This window comes from Alosa sapidissima, chromosome 11 (assembly GCF_018492685.1).
Source record: "Alosa sapidissima isolate fAloSap1 chromosome 11, fAloSap1.pri, whole genome shotgun sequence".
NCBI classification, from domain to species: domain Eukaryota; kingdom Metazoa; phylum Chordata; class Actinopteri; order Clupeiformes; family Clupeidae; genus Alosa; species Alosa sapidissima.
In genome coordinates this window covers 37,989,014-38,012,895 of record NC_055967.1, presented here as the reverse complement: position 1 = coordinate 38,012,895, position 23,882 = coordinate 37,989,014, and the positions used below count along the sequence as shown (strand labels likewise).

At 46.2% G+C, this 23,882-nt stretch overlaps 1 protein-coding gene across 1 annotated transcript in view; it reads right to left on the bottom strand.

Annotated features, from left to right (window-relative positions):
* The window catches only part of plxnb2b (plexin b2b), a 112,483-nt gene that overhangs the window by 9,167 nt on the left and 79,434 nt on the right, over window positions 1-23,882 (bottom strand). Inside the window, exons 2-20 of the mRNA XM_042109659.1 lie at window positions 17,084-18,198; window positions 16,746-16,934; window positions 16,063-16,194; window positions 15,545-15,645; window positions 15,278-15,404; window positions 14,658-14,817; window positions 14,374-14,485; window positions 13,790-13,901; window positions 13,135-13,236; window positions 12,543-12,638; window positions 11,555-11,642; window positions 10,877-11,043; window positions 10,371-10,519; window positions 8,890-9,001; window positions 7,903-8,039; window positions 7,296-7,481; window positions 6,122-6,233; window positions 4,735-4,944; window positions 4,266-4,433 (exon numbers count right to left, since the gene is read on the bottom strand). Of these exons, the coding sequence (XP_041965593.1) occupies window positions 4,266-4,433; window positions 4,735-4,944; window positions 6,122-6,233; window positions 7,296-7,481; window positions 7,903-8,039; window positions 8,890-9,001; window positions 10,371-10,519; window positions 10,877-11,043; window positions 11,555-11,642; window positions 12,543-12,638; window positions 13,135-13,236; window positions 13,790-13,901; window positions 14,374-14,485; window positions 14,658-14,817; window positions 15,278-15,404; window positions 15,545-15,645; window positions 16,063-16,194; window positions 16,746-16,934; window positions 17,084-18,198 (3,575 nt within the window). The remainder of the gene's footprint in view (window positions 1-4,265; window positions 4,434-4,734; window positions 4,945-6,121; window positions 6,234-7,295; window positions 7,482-7,902; window positions 8,040-8,889; window positions 9,002-10,370; window positions 10,520-10,876; window positions 11,044-11,554; window positions 11,643-12,542; window positions 12,639-13,134; window positions 13,237-13,789; window positions 13,902-14,373; window positions 14,486-14,657; window positions 14,818-15,277; window positions 15,405-15,544; window positions 15,646-16,062; window positions 16,195-16,745; window positions 16,935-17,083; window positions 18,199-23,882) is intronic.

Below are 23,882 nucleotides of genomic sequence, written 5' to 3'. Positions count from 1 at the left end.
AAATGGCATAGAGTTAGTGGAGAACTAGAGCGTGGTGCTGCATTATGTGGCTGTAGTTAGTGGAATAGAGCGTGTGGCTGCGTTATGTGGCTGTAGTTAGTGGAGGAATAGAGCGTTATGTGCGTTATGTGGCTGTAGTTAGTGGAGGAATAGAGCGTTATTTGCGTTATGTGGCTGTAGTTAGTGGAATAGAGCGTGGGGCTGCGTTATGTGGCTGTAGTTAGTGGAGGAATAGAGCGTTATGTGCGTTATGTGGCTGTAGTTAGTGGAGGAATAGAGCGTTATGTGCGTTATGTGGCTGTAGTTAGTGGAATAGAGCGTTATGTGCGTTATGTGGCTGTAGTTAGTGGAATAGAGCGTTATGTGCGTTATGTGGCTGTAGTTAGTGGAGGAATAGAGCGTTATGTGCGTTATGTGGCTGTAGTTAGTGGAGGAATAGAGCGTTATGTGCGTTATGTGGCTGTAGTTAGTGGAATAGAGCGTGGTGCTGCGTTATGTGGCTGTAGTTAGTGGAGGAATAGAGCGTTATGTGCGTTATGTGGCTGTAGTTAGTGGAATAGAGCGTTATGTGCGTTATGTGGCTGTAGTTAGTGGAATAGAGCGTGGTGCTGCGTTATGTGGCTGTAGTTAGTGGAGGAATAGAGCGTTATGTGCGTTATGTGGCTGTAGTTAGTGGAATAGAGCGTTATGTGCGTTATGTGGCTGTAGTTAGTGGAATAGAGCGTTATGTGCGTTATGTGGCTGTAGTTAGTGGTGGAATAGAGCGTTATGTGCGTTATGTGGCTGTAGTTAGTGGAATAGAGCGTTATGTGCGTTATGTGGCTGTAGTTAGTGGAGGAATAGAGCGTTATGTGCGTTATGTGGCTGTAGTTGGAGGAATAGAGCGTTATGTGCGTTATGTGGCTGTAGTTAGTGGAGGAATAGAGCGTTATGTGCGTTATGTGGCTGTAGTTAGTGGAATAGAGCGTTATGTGCGTTATGTGGCTATAGTTAGTGGAATAGAGCGTTATGTGCATTATGTGGCTGTAGTTAGTGGAGGAATAGAGCGTTATGTGCGTTATGTGGCTGTAGTTAGTGGAATAGAGCGTGGGGCTGCGTTATGTGGCTGTAGTTAGTGGAGGAATAGAGCGTTATGTGCGTTATGTGGCTGTAGTTAGTGGAATAGAGCGTTATGTGCGTTATGTGGCTGTAGTTAGTGAAATAGAGCGTTATGTGCGTTATGTGGCTGTAGTTAGTGGAATAGAGCGTTATGTGCGTTATGTGGCTGTAGTTAGTGGAATAGAGCGTAGTGCTGCGTTATGTGGCTGTAGTTAGTGGAGGAATAGAGCGTTATGTGCGTTATGTGGCTGTAGTTAGTGGAATAGAGCGTTATGTGCGTTATGTGGCTGTAGTTAGTGGAGGAATAGAGCGTTATGTGCATTATGTGGCTGTAGTTAGTGGAATAGAGCGTTATGTGCGTTATGTGGCGGTAGTTAGTGAAATAGAGCGTTATGTGGCTGTAGTTAGTGGAATAGAGCGTTATGTGCGTTATGTGGCTGTAGTTAGTGGAGGAATAGAGCGTTATGTGCGTTATGTGGCTGTAGTTAGTGGAATAGAGCGTTATGTGCATTATGTGGCTGTAGTTAGTGGAGGAATAGAGCGTGGTGCTGCGTTATGTGGCTGTAGTTAGTGGAGGAATAGAGCGTTATGTGCGTTATGTGGCTGTAGTTAGTGGAGGAATAGAGCGTTATGTGCGTTATGTGGCTGTAGTTAGTGGAATAGAGCGTTATGTGCGTTATGTGGCTGTAGTTAGTGGAGGAATAGAGCGTTATGTGCATTATGTGGCTGTAGTTAGTGGAATAGAGCGTTATGTGCGTTATGTGGCTGTAGTTAGTGGAGGAATAGAGCGTTATGTGCGTTATGTGGCTGTAGTTAGTGAAATAGAGCGTTATGTGCGTTATGTGGCTGTAGTTAGTGGAATAGAGCGTTATGTGCGTTATGTGGCTGTAGTTAGTGGAGGAATAGAGCGTTATGTGCGTTATGTGGCTGTAGTTAGTGGAATAGAGCGTTATGTGCGTTATGTGGCTGTAGTTAGTGGAATAGAGTGTTATGTGCGTTATGTGGCTGTAGTTAGTGGAGGAATAGAGCGTTATGTGCGTTATGTGGCTGTAGTTAGTGGAGGAATAGAGCGTTATGTGCGTTATGTGGCTGTAGTTAGTGGAATAGAGCGTTATGTGCGTTATGTGGCTGTAGTTAGTGGAATAGAGCGTGGTGCTGCGTTATGTGGCTGTAGTTAGTGGAGGAATAGAGCGTTATGTGCGTTATGTGGCTGTAGTTAGTGGAATAGAGCGTTATGTGCGTTATGTGGCTGTAGTTAGTGGAATAGAGCGTTATGTGCGTTATGTGGCTGTAGTTAGTGGTGGAATAGAGCGTTATGTGCGTTATGTGGCTGTAGTTAGTGGAATAGAGCGTTATGTGCGTTATGTGGCTGTAGTTAGTGGAGGAATAGAGCGTTATGTGCGTTATGTGGCTGTAGTTAGTGGAGGAATAGAGCGTTATGTGCGTTATGTGGCTGAAGTTGGAGGAATAGAGCGTTATGTGCGTTATGTGGCTGTAGTTAGTGGAGGAATAGAGCGTTATGTGCGTTATGTGGCTGTAGTTAGTGGAATAGAGCGTTATGTGCGTTATGTGGCTATAGTTAGTGGAATAGAGCGTTATGTGCATTATGTGGCTGTAGTTAGTGGAGGAATAGAGCGTTATGTGCGTTATGTGGCTGTAGTTAGTGGAATAGAGCGTGGGGCTGCGTTATGTGGCTGTAGTTAGTGGAGGAATAGAGCGTTATGTGCGTTATGTGGCTGTAGTTAGTGGAATAGAGCGTTATGTGCGTTATGTGGCTGTAGTTAGTGGAGGAATAGAGCGTTATGTGCGTTATGTGGCTGTAGTTAGTGGAATAGAGCGTTATGTACGTTATGTGGCTGTAGTTAGTGGAATAGAGCGTAGTGCTGCGTTATGTGGCTGTAGTTAGTGGAATAGAGCGTGGTGCTGTGTTATGTGGCTGTAGTTAGTGGAATAGAGCGTTATGTGCGTTATGTGGCTGTAGTTAGTGGAATAGAGCGTTATGTGCGTTATGTGGCTGTAGTTAGTGGAATAGAGCGTGGTGCTGCGTTATGTGGCTATAGTTAGTGGAATAGAGCGTTATGTGCGTTATGTGGCTGTAGTTAGTGGAATAGAGCGTGGGGCTGCGTTATGTGGCTGTAGTTAGTGGAATAGAGCGTTATGTGCGTTATGTGGCTATAGTTAGTGGAATAGAGCGTTATGTGCGTTATGTGGCTGTAGTTAGTGGAATAGAGCGTGGTGCTGCGTTATGTGGCTGTAGTTAGTGGAATAGAGCGTTATGTGCGTTATGTGGCTGTAGTTAGTGGAATAGAGCGTTATGTGCGTTATGTGGCTGTAGTTAGTGGAATAGAGCGTGGTGCTGCGTTATGTGGCTGTAGTTAGTGGAATAGAGCGTTATGTGCGTTATGTGGCTGTAGTTAGTGGAATAGAGCGTGGGGCTGCGTTATGTGGCTGTAGTTAGTGGAATAGAGCGTTATGTGCGTTATGTGGCTGTAGTTAGTGGAATAGAGCGTTATGTGCGTTATGTGGCTGTAGTTAGTGGAATAGAGCGTGGGGCTGCGTTATGTGGCTGTAGTTAGTGGAATAGAGCGTTATTTGCGTTATGTGGCTGTAGTTAGTGGAATAGAGCGTTATGTGCGTTATGTGGCTGTAGTTAGTGGAATAGAGCGTGGGGCTGCGTTATGTGGCTGTAGTTAGTGGAATAGAGCGTTATTTGCGTTATGTGACTGTAGTTAGTGGAATAGAGCGTGGGGCTGCGTTATGTGGCTGTAGTTAGTGGAATAGAGCGTGGGGCTGCGTTATGTGGCTGTAGTTAGTGGAATAGAGCGTTATATGCGTTATGTGGCTGTAGTTAGTGGAATAGAGCATTATGTGCGTTATGTGGCTGTAGTTAGTGGAATAGAGCGTTATGTGCGTTATGTGGCTGTAGTTAGTGGAATAGAGCGTGGTGCTGCGTTATGTGGCTGTAGTTAGTGGAATAGAGCGTTATGTGCGTTATGTGGCTGTAGTTAGTGGAATAGAGCGTTATGTGCGTTATGTGGCTGTAGTTAGTGGAATAGTGCGTGGGGCTGCGTTATGTGGCTGTAGGAGGAGGACCGGTCAGGAGGGGAGAGCAGCAGCAGCTCAGAGGTGGAGCCGCTGGTCAAGAGGGGAGAGCGCTCCGGTCGTACCTTCAGCGGCAGCGGCTCAGAGGTGGAGCCGCTGGTCATGCGCACACTGTGATGGGATGGAGGCTCCAGGTAGAGCTTGTCGTCCTCCAGGGTGTTGACCGAGTAAGATACGTCACCCACAAATGCCTTCGCTTCGTCCGCCGACATGGCCTTGGAAAACCCTCGACCCTAAAGATGAAGATGAGAGAGCGTACATAAACATACAGATGTACCTGTAAACAGACATTTATGCAAACGCATACAGTACATATTCACCAATATATATCCACATAAATGCATGCATATTCACCTATATATATCCACATACTATTTACACAATTCTAAAATCAACATACCAGTATAAGATCATGATTTTTTATGATGATCATAAAATCAGCACTGGCATTAATATTTCAACTTCATTCAATTTGAATTCAAAAGCTGATTAAATGGATGACTGTGAGGGAGAAAAGGGGGCAAAAGTACTAACGGTGACTTTGATGGTGCTGTTTGCATTGATCATCTTGTTTGGGAAACTGTCAAAGGTGGGATCTGGAAGGTAATCAAACGGCTGCAGCTTCACCACCATCTTGTCCAGGTGGAGGAAGGTGGAGAAGGACTGGCTTTCATCACTCTTCTTCACTTGTGGAGAGAGGAAGACGAGGGTGCTGTCGTTCTTACTCACTGCTGGCTGCTGAAACTATGAGACGGGGGGGGGGGGGGAGAGAGAGAGAGAGAGAGAGAGAGAGAGAGGGGGGGGGGGGGGGAAGAGAGAAGGCGAGCACAAAAACAAGTGAGCACAGGAATGCGAGAGAGAGTGAGAATTCAGTCAATAGATCAGGTGGTGTGTGTGTGTGTGTGGAGAAGTGTGTGTGTGTGTGTGGAGAAGTGTGTGGCTGTATGTGTGTGTGTGTGTGGAGAAGTGTGTGGGTGTGTGGAGAAGTGTGTGGGTGTATGTGTGTGTGTGTGTGTCTGAGAGCAAAGTAGAAGCTGAAAAATGAAAATGTGCCGTGTGTATGTGTCCGCCTGCTTGCACGTCAAAAGGAGGCACGCACGCACGCACGCACGCACGCACAGTAAAAGCAAACAGTGTGGTGCCAATGAGAGCCAGGGTGGCAGCCACAGCTTCATCTGCCACTTCTCCCCCATATGCCCCCAAGGGCTGTTTAGTCACAGTACCGCCACCCAGAAAGCACAGAGAGAAAGAGGGGATAGAGAGAGAGAGAGAGAGAGGGAGAGAGAGGGAGAGGGAGAGAGAGAGACAGAGAGAGAGAGAGACAGAGAGAGAGTGTGAGAGAGTGGGAGAGGGAGAGAGTGAGAGGGAGGGTGAGAGAGTGTGTGAGTGAGTGAGCGAGTGTCGCATTGGCCTTAGCCAGTCTAATCTGCTGGAACTTTAATTCAGGCATCTGAAATGAAATGAAACACTCACACACAAAAAACATTCACTGCTTATCCTGCCACAAGGTATCAGGGCCAAGTGCTCGCGACTCCCTCCACAAGCGCATCAAGTCAGACCTGCATGAGTTCTCTGAGCTGGCGCTCGGCACGGCTGCGGATTTGCAACTTATTGGTATTCTCTGTGCTACGAGAGTGGGTTTATGTGTGAGTGGGTGAGAGTGTGAAACAGATGGAGGAGGGAGGGAGAGAGAGAACACAGAACAGCAGAGATGACTGTGGGGAACAGAGAGAGAGAGAGAGAGAGAGAGAAAGAGAGAGAGAGAGAGAGAGAAAGAAAGGGAGAGGGAGAGAAAGAAAGAGAAAGAAAGAAAGAAAGAAAGAGAGAGAAAGCGAGAGAAAGAGAGAAAGAGAGAAAGACAAAGAGAGAAAGAGAAAGAAAGAGAGAGATGGTGGTGTACATGCGGGTGGACGGGACAGACCTCCATGGGCGAGGAGACCTGGGAAAACTCGTCCAGTGAGGCGTTCACCCTTATGAAGGCTTTCTGGATGAGACTGAACCCGCTGCCCGTCACCATGATCCTTCTGCCGCCACTGGAAGAAGAATGCAACACACACACACACACACCCTGTTGAGCACCTACTCCAGCACCTACTCCACACTTGCCAAACTTGCTCCAACACATCAGGAGTTGCGCAGTCTCACAGTGGAGATTTTCCCTATTTCTCAAAATTATTTGATATGATATATTTTCCTGACACTCAATAAACATGACTCTTGACTCTTGTAGTTAATACCCAATCAAAAATATGTAACATGATTTTACATGATCTGACTATATAACATCTACAGTGCAACCGGAGTGTGTTCAGACCCTTTCAAGTTTTCCACATTTTGTTATGTTTCAGGCTCATCTTAAAATTGATTCAGTTCATTTTTTCTCTCACCAATCTACACACAATACTCCAACACTCCACAAAAAATCAGGTGTTTGGAGTGTTTTGTAAATGTATAAAAAATAAAAGTCAGAAATATTCAATTTACATAAGTATTCAGAGCCTTTGTTATGATACTTGCCATTGAGCTCTGGTGCATCCTACTTCTATCAGTGGTCTTTGAGATGCTTCTACAACTTGATTAGAGTCCACCTGTGCCTAAATGAATTCATTGCCCATTATTAGGGGAGGTAGACATCTCCTTATATACGATCTCACAGTTGATGGTGTATGTCAGAGTGAAAACCACGAGGTCGAGAGAATTGTTCGTAGACCTGCGAGACAGGGTTGTGTGAAGACACAGAACTGGGGAAGTATACAAAAACAATTCTGCAGCATTGAAAGTGTCCAAGAGCATGGTAGCCATAATCATTCTCAAATGTAAACGTTTGGAACAACTAACAGTGTTGGAGTATTGTATGTAGATTGATGAGAAAAAACCCCAAATTGAATCCATTTCAAGATGAATCTGAAACATAACAAAATGTGGAAAACTTGAAAGGGTCTGAATGCTTCCCGGTTGCACTATATATCTTTGTCAAAGCTCACACAAGCTAGCCATGGCCCGGCCCACACAGACGTGCACGCGCACACACTCACACACACACACCCACCCACACACACCCACACACAGCATAACAGACACAAAGGTGTCATTACCTGACAAAGCTCTTTCTTGGCTGATGGTCACTCACAACGGGGTCTTCCAGGAATTGAAAGGCCTGGGGCACCTGTTTGGTGGTTAGCTTCCCATACTTCACCGTGACCGGAAGCAACGAAGAGGGCATCTTCTCCCCCGCCAGGTACGAGCCCGTCTTACAGGTGATGTTGGTACCGAACGTCTCTCTGCAGGTGAGAGCGTGACAAGCTCTGTGTCAGAAGCAGGCCAAACAAGGTCACGCCGGATTCGCTTGTTCGCAGGTTTCTTTCTCCTGCCAAGTCCAGTCCTACCTTCTGCGGCAGGACTCAGAGGAGACCAATACGCTTGATGAAAGGTGCCATCATGTCAGCCGCTCAAAGTATTTATCTGTGCAATGGAGCACCAAAAACAAGCCCCTTTGCACCTAAGACCCACTAGTGTACTTACACTTCACACGGCACCAAGACCCACTAGTGTACTTACACTTCACACGGCACCAAGACCCACTAGTGTACTTACACTTCACACGGCACCAAGACCCATTAGTGTACTTACACTTCACACGGCACCAAGACCCATTAGTGTACTTACACTTCACACGGCACCAAGACCCATTAGTGTACTTACACTTCACATGGCACCGCTCCAACTGTGATCTGGAGGGCCTCCTTGGAGGCCGTGTTCAGGTCATGTCCCATGATGGTGATGACCGTTCCTCCAGCCTTGGGGCCCTGTTGTGGGACCACTTGGGTGGGTTTAGGGTCCTACGGAAGGGTGACCAAAGTTGGAAATGTTCAGAGTGACCTGTACAGCATGTTATTAACCAAAAAAGACACGTTTAGATACAGACAGAACTCAATGATGAGGAAAGAAAAAAATATACTGTACTAATAGATATTCTATCCTACTATATCATTTACTAGAATGCTAATATACCATACTATACTTAGAACATAAAGCCTAGTAATGGACCACTAAACCAGCTTCTAAAAATGACCATGGAGTTGCAACCTTGAAGGGTCATCAAAAAGAACACAACTAATTAGTATCCACAGGGCTTCACCGAGTCCAGCCTGGGACGGCACTTCTCAGTTTGCTGAGCCGACACTGGGAGGAGCCAGGCAACCCCAGCACCAAGGCTCCATTCGCTGCTAAATGAGTGCAGCATTAAGCTGGTACGTTTGGTTAATGTGTCATGTTAAAATGTAATCTGGTCTAAAGACACAGCAATATAAACCAGTCTGTATTACCAATAAGCCTTCAGTCTTATTAACCACAGGGACTTTTGTGGAATGTGTTGATAGTGTGTGTGTGTGTGTGTGTGTGTGTGTGTGTGTGTGTGTGTGTGTGTGTGTGTGTGTGTGTGTGTATGTACTTAACTAATAAGTGATGAAACGGATGGCAACTGTTTAAAGAAGTTCAAGGCAAATTAACGTGCAGGGTGAATTTCTTTCATCCCTCCTGCTTCCTCTACCCCCTCTCACATCTATTCCTCCCCACTTAGTTCTCCCTCGGCCTCTCTTAGGCCGTAACAGGGTGGAAGATCCGTTACCCGGTAAGTAACGGGGTGGAAGATCCGTTACCCGGTAAGTAACGGGGTGGAAGATCTGTTACCCGGTAAGTGAAAGTGACTGATGAAGTCCCTTTCTTCCCCCCTTCCACCAGCACCTCCACCTCACCAGAGACCGGGCTGCCTGGGACCAGCGGGCCGATCTCACACACCACGCTGGAACAAGAGAGAGAGAGACAAGAGAGAGTTAAAAAAACAACATCTACTGTTAAAAAGACAACATCTTCAGTTAAAAAGACAACATCTACTGTTAAAAAGACTGCATCTACTATTAAAAAGACAACATCTACTGTTAAAAAGACAACATCTTCAGTTAAAAAGTAAAAGACAACATCTACTATTAAAAAGACAACATCTACTGTTAAAAAGTAAAAGACAACATATACTGTTAAAAAGTAAAAGACAACATATACTGTTAAAAAGACAACATCTACTGTTAAAAAGTAAAAGACAACATATACTGTTAAAAAGACAACATCTACTGTTAAAAAGTAAAAGACAACATATACTGTTAAAAAGACAACATCTACTGTTAAAAAGACAACATCTGCACATGTTCTGATACCTTTCCTTTAAATCAAATTTCACTGTGAGTGAGTGAGTAAGTGAGTGAGTGACAGAGAGAGTGAGAGAGAGAGTGTGAGTGAGTGAGTGAGAGAGAGTGAGTGTGAGAGAGAGAGAGAGAGAGAGTGAGAGAGAGGCGCGGGTAAAGAGCAGTAACACAATGAGGGATTGTAACCCAGGGTAACACCAAGCTGCCCACCAACTACCCAAGAAGTTGCTGTCTACTGTTTGCACCACAGCCCCTGAAATCAATAGCGCTCACCTTCTCACCAGAGAACAGAGGTGGTGTGCAGTGAGTGCTAATGTGGGCCTGACCCAGCTGCTCAACTCCAGCCTTCACGTGTGAAAACAAGACCAAGTGGACCAAGTGGACCAAGTGGACACCTCAGCTTAAGAGCTTTGGCTGAGACGTGGAACTGGCTGGATGAGAACTGCATTGGGCGTTTCTGCAAGTCAACATGTCCGTGCCACATCGGCAAGCCAGCAACTTAGCAAACAGATCAGCACCTGCTGTGTGGAATCACCCTCCTTCCCCAACAACACAGTGACATGGACAAACGACCCAATTCATCCATCAAACTCCCTCAGTGACTTGGGAAAAAAACAGAATTGATGAAGTCTGTGACTGTAAGCAGACTGCAGTCCATACTTTGCCGCTTATTAAAAGCTGCGTCCTAAATTCCCCCCTCCTGTGTGCATCCATATGGTGCCCCAACACATGTGCGGGGGGGGGGGGGGGGGGAGGCAGAAATAACATTACTGGCAGCAGGAGAGGGGGCCACTGCAAGAAGTAGCCCACACAGCAAGTCACCGAGAGCAGGTGCGCACACCTGCCATATGGCCTCCATTCCACTCTGGGAGGGGGGAAGGTGCAAACGGTAAAGCTCACACATCTGACACGGAAAAGGGAAGTGGACCAGTGAGGTGGTGGTGGGGGTGGGTGGTGGGGTGGGGTGTTTACCTGGTGGAGACGGAGTAGTGTTGGTCCAGGTGCACGCATGGAACTCTGGCCACCGTGATCTTCTTGATGTCCTCTTTGTGGATGCCCAGGTTGGAGCCTTTGATGGTGACGGCAATCCCTCCCTCCAGAGGTCCATATTGAGGGATAATCTGCACAAAATGAGGGGGGGGGGGGGGGGGATAAATCAGAAATGCCACATGCAATGTTTCATACTGCCTTGGGTTAATGGAGTTATTGCAAGTCGTTGGCTTGCTTTTGTTCAGAGGCCGAGTGATGTCAACTCTCCTGTTAACCTCAAGCTTGAACCATCACATGTAAAAATCTGAACTGAAATCACTGAAAGGGTATTAAACGCTGGTGGGTACATCACCTCAGTTATTAAGCAGCTGACGAAATAAGACAATAATCAAAATGAAACTTCAAAGTAATTTAATACAAGTCCTGTGGGAGGTCAACCAGGGCATGAATATGCTGGAGCTCTGCATGTTGCCATCGTTTCAACTCACTTCTGTGATTTTGGGGTTTGGACACGGCAGAGACTCGTCCGTCGAGCACAGCTCCTTGTAGACGCAGGTCCGCTTGGCGGCGCACCACACGCACTGGTACTTGCTTTGGTCGGCGTTCCGGCACAGACTGCAGTCTTCCCGGCCCCGAGAGCAGTTATATAAGGTGACTGCACGTGGATGGACACAAATTGAGGACACGTTAAGACAGGACAATGAGGGATTAAGGTCACTGAAGCCCATCTACTTAAAAAGCAAACAGCGTTTCCTCTGCCAAGATATGTGTAAAGAGCAGTAGACCACTCATTAGAATACAGGTTGCAATTTCATGTGATAACTCAGGCTCTGGGCTAATGATCTCAGTTTCTAGGACTCTGCCAGTCACACCAATTTATAGTATTTCCATGTATGAGGGTGATACAGGCAATGCTCTCAGCTGAGTGACTAGAGGTTCTTATCAAAGACTACAGAGCATAACAAAGAGTGCAGAAATATGATTTTGTAATCTTACATTCTTCACACTGATTAACAGCAGGTACTATGTGGAACACTTGCTGATTACAGGAGAGCACAGAAACAAGTCTGGCTACTTCCAACATTCTGCAATTACATGTCAACACCACAAAATAGTCCAAAACGTCCCAGTGATCTTCGTACAACTTCCTGTAGAGTGAAACCTACCGTTAAGCAAGCTGTCGATCTTCCTCCCTGAGTATTTATCTTTCACATGAAAGAGAACGCTGGTTTCATGTGCTTTGTCATAAGAAAACTGCAGGGAGAGAACAGAGAGAATATCGGGAGTGAGTGAGCAATCGAGCACAAGCAGGGCCCCCATATTTGTTTGGACTCCTCAGCCCACGACGATGGTTGAAAAAGATCATCTTTCATTTCTACAGGCAGCGCTTTTTGCTTGCTTTCTTCTCTCTGTGCCGCGATCCCTTTGAATACACTTGGCAGGCGCTCAGCCTCACAGCTAAAGAATTCAGCGCAAAACAAGACTGTAGCTGGGGGCGGCTTCCCTTTTGCTGCAAGGAGCAAAATGTTTTTGTTTTTTTACCTTTTCTATTCATTTCCATTTGTAAGGAAGTAAAAGCACAAAAGCAGGGGAGACACACACACACACACACACACACACACACACACACACACACACACACACACACACACACACACACACACACACACACACACACACACACGGGAGCAGATGATCTCATGAGAAGGCATGTAAGGCTGGGGAGTGTGACCAGCAGGGGGTGTCAGACGGTCTTGCACCTTAAATAACCACTACTTCTCATAGGTGAAGCAGGACTCTGGCCTTAAATGACCACTACTTTTCATTGTGTACGGTATAAATGTGCACCCAGTCAGTGAACGTGTCTTTGCCATAAGGACTGACCTCCGCTACACAAATGCCTTGCCAAGGACCATTACCTTCAATGTAGACAAAATAACTCAAAAGATAAACACACTGACTTCATGCAACAGTATAACTCTGTGTGCGGTGGTTCCAGCACACCACGCTCACTGCACGCTACAGTAGAATTCTGTCTGAGGGAGGTTAGTCAGGGCTTGGTCTCTAACCACAGCACTTCCTGATTAGCAGGGATTCCCTTTGCAAACGTGCATGGGCATGACTACCTGATGATCTGTGGATCACGAGCCTCACCTCATATCCAGAGAAAAGGTAGAACGGTCCACCTTCCCACTTGACCTCCTCCTCGGTGTGGGTCATCAGGTCTGTGCCGATGGTGAACTCATGATTCTGGTATGTGTATGGGAGGGAATCCAGTGAAACATTAAAATGTCAAGGTGAAGGAATGCATTGCTCATGCTCAGAAGGACAGTGAATGGCCTCAGAGTGCTCATGGGAGATTCCTTTTGGAAGCACAGCACACCATGAGCCTCCAAATCCAACCACTTTCCCTCACAATCCTGCTTTGCTGTGGTGTGGATATGTTCTCACAGTGCATAATGAGAGAGAGAGAGAGAGAGAGAGAGAGAGAGAGAGAGAGAGAGAGAGAGAGAGAGCGAGAGAGAGAGAGAGCGAGTGCGAGAGAGAGAGAGAGAGAGAGAGACAGTAGAACAAAAGACAGAAAGAAGTATTGACCGCTAACAATTCTGTATGAGCGATCTTGTGCTTTTTGGAATGCCCTCAGCACAGAGTTGTAGTTTTGCAGAGTGAGTCTCCCCTATTCCACACAATGGAAATGTGCTGAAAAACATATCAAATGAAAGTGCAATTCAGTGGTGAGACTCACCTTGTATGGGTCAAGCTTGATTCCCTCAAAGCTGATCTGGGTTTTGTAGCCGACAGGAATGAGGATTGGGTCGGGGTTCTCAAATCTCGGACAGTTTGCTCCCTGCGTGGGGAATGGAGGAGAGGAGTGGCAGTATTTTCGGAGCGCTTGCTTGTGTGTGTGTGTGTGTGTGTGTGTGTGTGTATTTTCGGAGCGCTTGCTTGTTTGTTTGTGTGTGTGTGTGCGCGTGTGTTTTGCATGTCCTGACTCCCTTCACATCGGATTTGTACCCTCTATAAATTTTTCGCTCATTCCCATTCCCAGCTCAACCCAGAGCCACGTGTGTGTGTGTGTGTGTGTGTGTGTGTGTGTGTGTGTGTGTGTGTGTGTGTGTGTGCGTGCGTGTGCGTTTTGCAACCCAAGAGCTGCTGTTTTCTGAGTGCCATGAGTCATTAATGCATTACAAACTCTACTATTCACAGCACTCACTAAATAAATACATAAATAAATAAATAAATAAATAAATAAATAAAAACATAAATAAATAAAAACACAACCCCAGCACCCTTGCCATGGCCTGGCTCTTTCTCCCCAATACAAGCATTCATTTGTGCAGGAGGAAAGGAAGCGAAGAGAGCTGGCGTTTCAGATGGCTGGGAAAAGCAGCGTGTCCTACTTGTTTGTGTCGGATGATGTTTGGGTCGGTGTCCTGATCGTTCATGTCGCTGCATGTGTGGTCTCGCGTGTTCCACTGACAGCCCCAGATGCTGCTGACACAGGACAGGCACCTGGGGAGGAGGGGGGGGGGGGGGTTGTAGGTGCGTGGGTTTGTAATTGTATCTCTCAGAGTGTATTAATACTAAGAGCAAAATAAATCTTCCAAACATCTCCTGAACAAAACCCAAAGCCATTCATCAGATGTTTCTCCCCCTCGTCTAAAGAGAATATGGGGGAAACGGGGGCAGAAAAAAGATTGACTTTCATTTTGATGAATGAATAGGAAAGTAAAGCAATTTCCTCATCCTTGGAAAAACAGATAACAAAAACTGCTAGGGGTATCTAAAGAAGCGTATTCAATTCTTACAGCAGTCATGCATCATAGTGTATGAATAAAATGGAGGCCTTACACATGTACATTTATTTATTAATATGTTTATATGCATCCCTGTATTCACTACACCTGCAATCGTCAGCACAAACACCTGGATGCTGACACAACAGGAGGGTAGGGGGGGGTGTGGGTGTGGTGGGGCAACTCACGGGGTGTTCTTTGCCTTGTGAATGGTTGCTGCGCAGTTGTAGAATTTGTACTCGCTGGAAGCCACCTCCACCGTTGAGTTCACAAAGACCTTCACAGGCACGGCCACGAAATCTGCAAAACAGAAGACACGCGTGAGGACGGCCATCTGCAGAACAGAAGACACGCGTGAGGACGCCGTGTTTAGCACACACGGGCCATGTGGGAAGGTGTGCACACACGGGCCATGTGGGAAGGTGTGCACACTGCTGCTGCTGCTGCCGATTAGGAGTCCCGAGGGACATACCTTGCTGCTCAGGTGTGGGTGGGATGGCGGGCGGCTCGGGCAGGCTGCAGGTCACCATGGAGGCGCTCACGGCTGCGCTGCCCTTGGAGAAGGAGCCGAAGGAGCAGTGCAGGCGGTCAGCATGGCTGATGCTGGGCAGCGAGGGGATGTTGATGTCCACCTGCAGGTGAAGCAGATAGATAGATAGATAGATACTTTATTGATCCCCAGGTAACACAGGCCAATAAGAGAGACATTTTAATCCACCTGCAGGTGACACAGGCCCATAAGAGAGACATTTTAATCTCCAATTTCATAATCTGTAAAATAGTTTCAGACGTATTGATTATGGGGATCTCCAAGGTGATGAATCCATGCAATAAAATGCTCAGATTCTTCTCTGACTATTGCTCTGGTACTGTGATTGTATAATCAAATCTTTATTCCATTAAATAACCCAATACACCCATAAAAAACCCATACACAGCATGCAGTGTCCTCAGGGAAACCTTGCAAAAACGATTAAGCTCTACTAAGGAGGACGATTGAGCAATGAGTATGCATTATGTGTATGCATTATGAGTATGCATTATGTGTATGCATTATGAGTATGCATTATGAGTATGCTGATTGACTACTACCTGCTGAGTCTTTCTGCAGCTGAGGTTCGGGGGATGGAAAGAGACGATTTTGACGCACTGCTGCTTGGGACTCCACAGCCAGCCGTTTTTCTCCTCAGCACGGCGGCAGTCTGACCTCCTGGTGCACCTATTTTACAAATGGCCATTAGCCTGGGCAATCCATCCAGTGGTGCTGCAATCTGCAGGCTCTGCTAAAGAACTTCTATCTTGAGCCAGGTCGGGCCAAGAGCCTGCTGCTGCTCATGGCGCACGGCATACAGTTCTTACCTGCCCTCCAGCACGCACCAACCACAGTACGGGTCTCTTAGCCCCACGCATGACTGGCAGTCTTTCTTTAGATCACAGGCCTGCACAGGAACCTTGGTGATCTGTGGGACAACAGTCAAGTATCAGCAGGACACCAGGACACCCATATACTATATACTATACTACAGGAACTTTGGTGATCTGTGGGACAACAGCCAAGTATCAGCAGGACACCAGGACACCCATATACTATATACTTTACTACAGGAACTTTGGTGATCTGTGGGACAACAGCCAAGTATTAGCAGGACACCCACAGAAAGGTCACAGGACTTGACAAAAACATTTGATTAAAACACTAACTTGTTTCTCAGACTTTCCATTAAACAAAACAGACAGCAGGCCTCAGGGGAGCCATCAACAACAAAAACAGTTCCACCAGCCAACACAATGTCAACTGCAGCCACAACAATTTACACATTTACAAAAATAGAGAGTTTGCAGCAATAACATACTTAGAGATGTGGTATATCTCTTACCTTTTTCTTGGTTGTGATGTACAGGTGGCTCAGGCTTGTGTCAAAAAAGAGGTTCTTATTAACAGCATCACCAGTTGTGTCGCCGGGACCCCTGTTGTACACCTCTGGGTATGGGTAGCCTGACACATGCAGCTGGAGGCGGACAGCACTCGGTCAAATGAACGTTCAGAGTAAATTTGGTCTCAGTCAACAGAACATAACTAAAACTCAAACCCATGAAATGAGGTGCGCACAGTATTATCTGTGAGGGTCTGCTATAGCGACTCCTAAGAGACGCTCTAGTTAAGTCCCTGATTAGAGAGCTTTATTGTCTTATAGTGGCTCCCCTCTGAGCCTTAATGTTTATTGGTGGTTCACCGGCGCATTATCCTAAAACCTCCAAACTATGTCTCTAATACCACTGACGCCTGTTGCAAACGGGTGACCTCAGATTACCTGTGAAAGCATTTTATGTGTTTTTATGGCAAGTTAAATATCCAACATCAAACTCAAGTGTCAGTTCACTTTCAGTCTGAGTGAAACTGAAAGTCCTCCATGCTTAAAAAGAGCAGACATCAACTGACAGGGGATCACAGACAGCAACAAACAACATCAGATTACTAAAATACATAATCACTGACATCACAGATAGCAACAAACAACATCAGATTACTAAAATACATAATGACCGACATCACGTTTACCTTGAACACCTCTCCAACAGAGTTGCCTAAGAAGGCTATGGTGTGGTCATGCTCCACAGCGATGGCCACAGCAGTCAACTGTCCTTTCCGTGTGTAGATCGCTTCAGCCTTCAAGGCAAATGCTGGCTTGCTGGCCAGGGGGGAGGGCAGAAAGTCTGCACCACACTTATACTGAGTCACGATATCTTTCTGCAAACGACAGAAACGACAACCTTAATTGGACCTTACAAAATACCATGAAAACTAGCCTGTCTCAGCATATTATTACAATAGCATGATAACTAGCCTGTCTCAGATATTATATATATATAATATTATTACAACAGAGTTCAACTTACGTCCCGCGTAATACACAAGTCATCTGGTAAGTAAGGAATATCCACTGCAGGTTTCCCGATAATCTTTCCTGAGCTACTGTAGCAGGCACCAATGATTTCCACTATTCTCTTGTTGATGTTGTTCAGGGGGTACAAGCACAAGGCTGACTCGGTCTCATCCTCGTCAGGGCTGGCCACCACAAACAACACCTTGTCCCAGGAGAGGACGTTGCCGTACGAGCCGGACTCGGACAGGCTGCGGGCCAGCTCTTTCCCAGGGCTTGCCACATAGGCTGCCTGCACCTTGTTGAAGCGGTTGTCGGGGCCACAGTTGAGCTGCAACTCCGTGTACGAGTAGTAGTTGGCATCCTCCTCACAAAGGCGTGATATAAAAGTGAAGTTCTTATTGTCAGTGCCACCCATTGTCCTCGAAAAAAGGAAGTAGACGAAGCCTTGGTCCTTGAAGGTGTAGCGGAAGTCGTGCAAGTACTTGTGCACGAATGCCCTGGCCTGCAGAGTAGAGGCTTCCACGACGCTCTCGAAAGCCACCCACTCGCCATAGTTCTGCAATATCCGCGTGCTGATGAGCTTGGAACTGTCCAGGCTGCCATAGCCTTTGCCCACCAGAAACACGGTGAAGTTGTTCCCCGCGATGAAGAGGTGAGACATCACGCCCACCACCGACACGCCGTCCTCGATGCTGGCCACATAGGTCCTCTCTCCCTTGCTGTCGCTGTAGTAGAGCAGCTGGTTAATATTGCTCAGGTGGACCAGCGAGCAGATGCCCCTGTAGACGCTGCCGCAGACGATGAGCGAGTTGTTGGAGGGGTTGACCAACAGCAGTTTGTTTGTGTTGTTGGTGTCTACGGGATCACGGCACGGACTGCCGTTGATGGGGGGCGTGCAGGTGCGCCGGTCCTTCTTGGGCCCCGTCTCGGCCTTCTGCTCTTTGGTCAACGCGTCGTCCAGCTGGTAGATGGCGTTGACCGCTCCCACGTACACGCGGCCCGTGCGGGGGTCCTGCACCACGTTGTTGATGGGCGTCTCTGAGGTGAACTCTGGGAACTCGGCCTCCTGGCAGCAGGCGAAGGAGAGCCAAAGCAGGAGCAGAGATGCCCTCGCCACGCTCGACATGTCTACGAGACCAATACACGGGAAATCAGTCAGAAATACATACACGCTCAACATGTCCACGAGACCAATACACGGGAAATCAGTCAGAAATACATACACGCTCAACATGTCTACGAGACCAATACACGGGAAATCAGTCAGAAATACATACACGCTCAACATGTCTACGAGACAAAGGGGGGGAAATCGATCAGAAAAAGTCCTACAGAAATATTAGCAGGCAAAGAAATCTAGAGAATCAACACAATCACTGTTCAAAGTGCATGAAGCTGAAATGATTCAAATGAAACCCACCTATGACCAAAACTCATGCACACTTATTTTGATACATTAGTCATTTGTTTGACAGATCAAGCCAAAAAAAGTGAGAAAGCATGAGAGACTACAACAGATAAAAAGAGAGAGAGAGAGGGAGACAGACAAACAGAAAGAAAGAAAGAGAGAGAGAGAGGGTTGAGTGACAGATTGGGGAGGAGAGAAGCATCTCTGGGATCTTTTAAGAACAACTCTGAATGTAGACAACACCAACACTGTGAGCAAACAAAAACAATTTCACAAAAAATATTCCTTGTGCCTGTGGTGCAAAAATGAAATGGCACAGCTTGTATTATGAAGTTTAATATGTCGGTAAGGCAACACGGGTCGCCATCACTCTCCAGCCCACCTGAGCCTGTGGGTTTCAGGTGGCACTTTGCGTTCTCAGTAGGGAAGTGTCCCCCTCCTAATTTCAGCCACATTGTCAGGCCCTGAGACACCTCTGTCAAATTGAAAACCCCTGATGGAGTTTCCCAGTGGGCAGCTATGAATGGCTGTTATATTATGTTAACCTTCTTTGCCTCAGAGCACTTAGTGGGGAGACGACTGATTATACATTTGCCCTGTGGGCCCAGTTAATTTCAGGTTGGATTCACATTTACATACAAGTGCCTGTCCCACTTTATTGCCCGATTTTACTTAATCCACCGCCCCCCCACCCCAACAAATGCACAAGGATCTTCCATTTCAAAATCCATTTCTCTAAGTAAATGTATCTGCCCTATTTAATTCACAGGCTTAAATGGTTTCATTTAAAACTGAAACAGGGATGCAAACTAGTTTCATGCAGAACTTTTCTTGACTAACTCCCGCTGGATAAGCCTGAAGATAACTGGTGGCCCTAACGTCACAGAAACATACACACCATTTTCTGTGTCTGTCATATCAAGTACGGCGAGCTTCTGACGGATTTGATTTTGAATGTGCAAGTAATTCAATACTAGAGCTGTGGCTATGAAACAAGTGGGCTTAGGTGGATGGATGACCATTGGCTGCTTGCATCATGGACATTTGTGATTCAATTACTGTGACACATCTGCTTATTGCTCTTCAAGGTCATGACCCCTTCGCTTAGCCAATATCAATCACTGACCAGCGGCGCAGCTGAATGAAAACAAGTGAGGGCATACCGAACGTTCACTAACCCGTCTGATTAAACGGGGCCTCATTAATCTAAATTGTTTTGGAAAATGTAATCAGTGTCACAACACAAATGTGACATTTGAATAAAATGGTTACGTGCGGCAGAGGTGCTCTATTGGTCATCAAGTCTTCAGAACAGAAATTGGTTCACCGAAGATGAGGACAAGCAGACGAGCTATTTGCATAATCCATTTGGTCAGAAAGAAATTGTATGTTCGAGACCAGCCTAATACCATTCCCAAATGTCACATGACAACTGTTAGAATTAAAAGCGCTCTTGAATTTCCCCTTGGCGATCAATAAAGTATCTATCTATCTATCTATCTATCTATCTATCTATCTATCTATCTATCTCTTCTCTCTCTTCTATGGGGGCACTTTCCCACAGTTTCACAAAATTCTCTTTCAAGTCAAAACATAACGCAGAAAGCAAGCAAAGATATGAGCACAGAAATGTCTTGTTCTGTTGAGAAAAGACAGGAATGTAAATCTAGTGACTTGCACAACTTCAAAGAATATTTTGTGTATTCATACAAAGCTATTCCTGACTAAAAAGAAATTCCTTAGAACTCGATATTGGTCACTCCATTAAAAAAATGGAATCCTGAACACTTTTCAAAGACATGTTCCCACTTTGCCCCAGATGCTTTCTCATTCCTTTCATTACTTGTTCATACCTTTATATCTGTGACACCAGAGTTCAAGATGCTTCCAAAACCTTCAGGGGGTAAACCAGTACAATACAACAGGGAGACGGAAGCCTTCTTCTGCCCAAGTGGGCCACACACACACACACGACTAAATACAAACTTCTCTGAATTTAGCATGTTACCCTAAAGCTAGCAACAGCCCCTAATGGGCACAAATAAATAATAATGAAATGGCCTGGTCACTAATGAGCCCGGCACATCTGGAGAACACAGCCTCAGAAAACCCCGAATGTGAAATTCTAATGGTGTTGGAGAATGAAGGCGAGAGAGAGAGAAAGCCTTACCTGGAGGAACAGAACAGAACGGAGAACTACTCTCATTAGTGCTCGTTAATGCAGACGCACGTTTAGCTAAGCAGGTTGAGAGGAGAGCGCCGGTCTCTCCGGATGTCTGAAGACACACACACACACACACACACACACATCTGAAATATGAGACAAGATACGACATGCTCCCTCTAAGCTGCGAGATACAGACAGTTCTTCATCCTGGGGAGGCGAAGATGTGTCTAAACAAGCCAGGAAAAAAAACCTAAAACCTACTGAAAACACTGAGATTAATGCCCAGAGAGGGGGGGGGGGGGGCAGGAGACGGCTGAGGGAGGGGGGGGGGGGGGGCAGGAGACGGCTGAGGGAGAGGAGGGGGGGGCAGGAGACGGCTGAGGGAGGGGAGGGGGGGTCAGGAGACGGCTGAGGGAGGGAAAGTGAAAGAAAACACCGTCAGTGTTTGCCCACTGAGTAACCAGCACTATGTCTGTGTGCTTGGTCAACATTAAACCCCATTAAGGGCTAACACAAAGCTGTGGACAGCGACTTCCAGTCAGATCTGTTCCTGAGACCGATGCCGTGCATTGATGGACCCCTCCTTGCCCACATAAGGAAGTCAAGTGAGTATAAGGAAGTGAGAATGGTTGATGAGTCAGCCTCCAGGGCACAGGCGCTGACTCCTTTAACAGCATGTAATGCTTCTGAAACATCTCTGATGGCAACTGTCTTTGACTTACGCCAGCACTTAGATACACATTGACATATAGATCACATCCACTTTTGAAAACCTAACACACCAGCCAGCACTTATGCACTTGATTGTACATGGAGATAATGTAATGTTTACGTTTAGCTTCATAGATGAATAAAAGCTAAAGTAAGCTTGGAAAAGCTGAAGCCATTAAACAGGGATCCTCCCTGAGAGAGGTGGGGGTGAAGGGACAGTTAACCCTTTGGCTTCCAGCTGGAGCGTTCATCTTGCAGCGTAATTAAAAATGTACAGTCCATGGAAAAGTGGGTTAGTGTCACACAATGAAATTCATTGTGAATGAATGCTTCCACATGGAACGCTCATAATGAGCCTCTTCCTTTTTTTTCTCTTTTTTTGTAAACGGCCTAAAACATAAAGGGGAAAGGCAAATGTCATTCAGAGCAGGAACCCAAACTGCCTACAGTCGCAGGCAGGAGAAAATTGTTTTAGAAGTGCTTAGGAAAGCTCGTGTGACAACGGCAATCCAATTTCCATATGAACAATTACCCCTCCGTCAGGCCTGGCAGTTCATTTATTTCAATTTGACTGACTCGGAGGCCGCCTCGCCTCGCCCTGGCAGGAGGCAGGAGGCCCAGCCATTGTGCGGCTGAAACAGCTCTTGCCGAGCGAGTTAGCGGGGGCACAGCTGTCCTGACGGAGTGTAAACTGCACCCCCCCCCCCCCAAGTGCAGACACAAACACTCCCTGGAGATGAGGGGGAGAGACACACACATCCGAAGGAGGTTTACAAATGTACATCACAAATGACCAGCGTGAGCTCATTTGTTTAGGTGTGTGCGTGTGCTTGTGTGTGCGTGTGAGTGAGTGAGGATGGAGAGAGTTTGCGCGTGCATATGATTTGTTTTGGAGGTCTCATGGATCAGGATGCTCTGGCAGCAAGTCACTCCAAGCCTTTCTGTCTAAAGTGTGGCCTCTTTATCAGAGTCTTTCTCTCTCACCAAAAGTGGCTCCACCCCTTTTCCTACTGCTGTTCCCCTGTTGCCATCTGGGAAGTGTATTCAAGCAAAAAACAAACCAAATATACCACACACACACACACACACACAAAACAAAGACTGGGATGATCTCCAGTGTGCTCTGGCTCTACCATGCCTGGATGAGTTGTTGTTCCACAGGCATGATGTGGCCATTCTGCTATGGACACAGCTGGCCTGAGCAAAACACTATTAAACGCAGGACTGGATGAAGAGCAGAAATCTCTCCCTTGCTCGCTCTCTCTCTCTCTCTCTCTCTCTCTCCCTCGCTCTCTCACTCTCTAGACAGTCACACTTTCATAATTCAACTTTTGGTCATTGACAAACATTTTCATACTGCTGTACAATTAAGAAGTCAGAGACTGAGCAGAGGAGAAAATCCATTACACACCTTATTGGTCACAATGATTTACCACTGGGAGCATTAAGGCCAATGAGCCATGAAGGGATCTAATATGGTTTGGTTTCACTTCTCAGTTCCAGAGGTTTCAAGGGGAATACTGATCCTTCAACAACTCAATGTCATTCAACTTCAGAAGTCACCACTATGTTTTTATTCCCCTTAGAACATGACAGCAGTCAACACACTATCCTAATGTTGTCAACACATTATCCTAATGTTACTAGTTTCAACACACCATCCTAATGTTACTAGTTTCAACACACTATCCTAATGTTGTTAGTTTCAACACACTATCCTAATGTTGTCAACACATTATCCTAATGTTGTCAACACACCATCATAATGTTACTAGTTTCAACACACTATCCTAATGTTGTCAACACATTATCCTAATGTTGTCAACACACCATCATAATGTTACTAGTTTCAACACACTATCCTAATGTTACTAGTTTCAACACACTATCCTAATGTTACTAGTTTCAACACACCATCATAATGTTATTAGTTTCAACACATTATCATAATGTTACTAGTTTTTTGCTCAAGATATTTGTTTTTCTTCAACACACAATACATTTTCTTGCCCATTTCAACTGCCCTAAAAAGGTCATGGCAGAACAATAATATTACAGGAATCTCTATATGGAACATCTGACATTTTACAGTAGAGCAGAAAAGTGGCCCCATTGTCGGTAGCAGCAGGCTTTGCTCACAGAGACGGGTGCAAGAGGTCAGGGTTGCGCCTGCTGCGATGAATGCATATCAGTCTTTTGCGGGGAGACATCTGCTTCTGGACAGCAGAGAAGCCAAACGGCTTACAGCTGGGACATCGACAATGACTCAACTCAGCGGATAACGTTTTCAGGAGCAGTTACATTACAGCCATGGCATAAATGGATGCATGAAATAAGACACAATAACAATAATGCTATGGTCACTGGCTTAAGAGGGTAGACGCTAGACGACTGGCTGGTTGCTATGATACAAATGCCTGCAAAATTGGCTAATGGGGAGAGTGATCCGTTTAGCCATGTGAGGTATAATTGCAATGAAATCAAGTGAGTAGACAGCATCCTCTCAAAGCACCCATGGCCAATAAA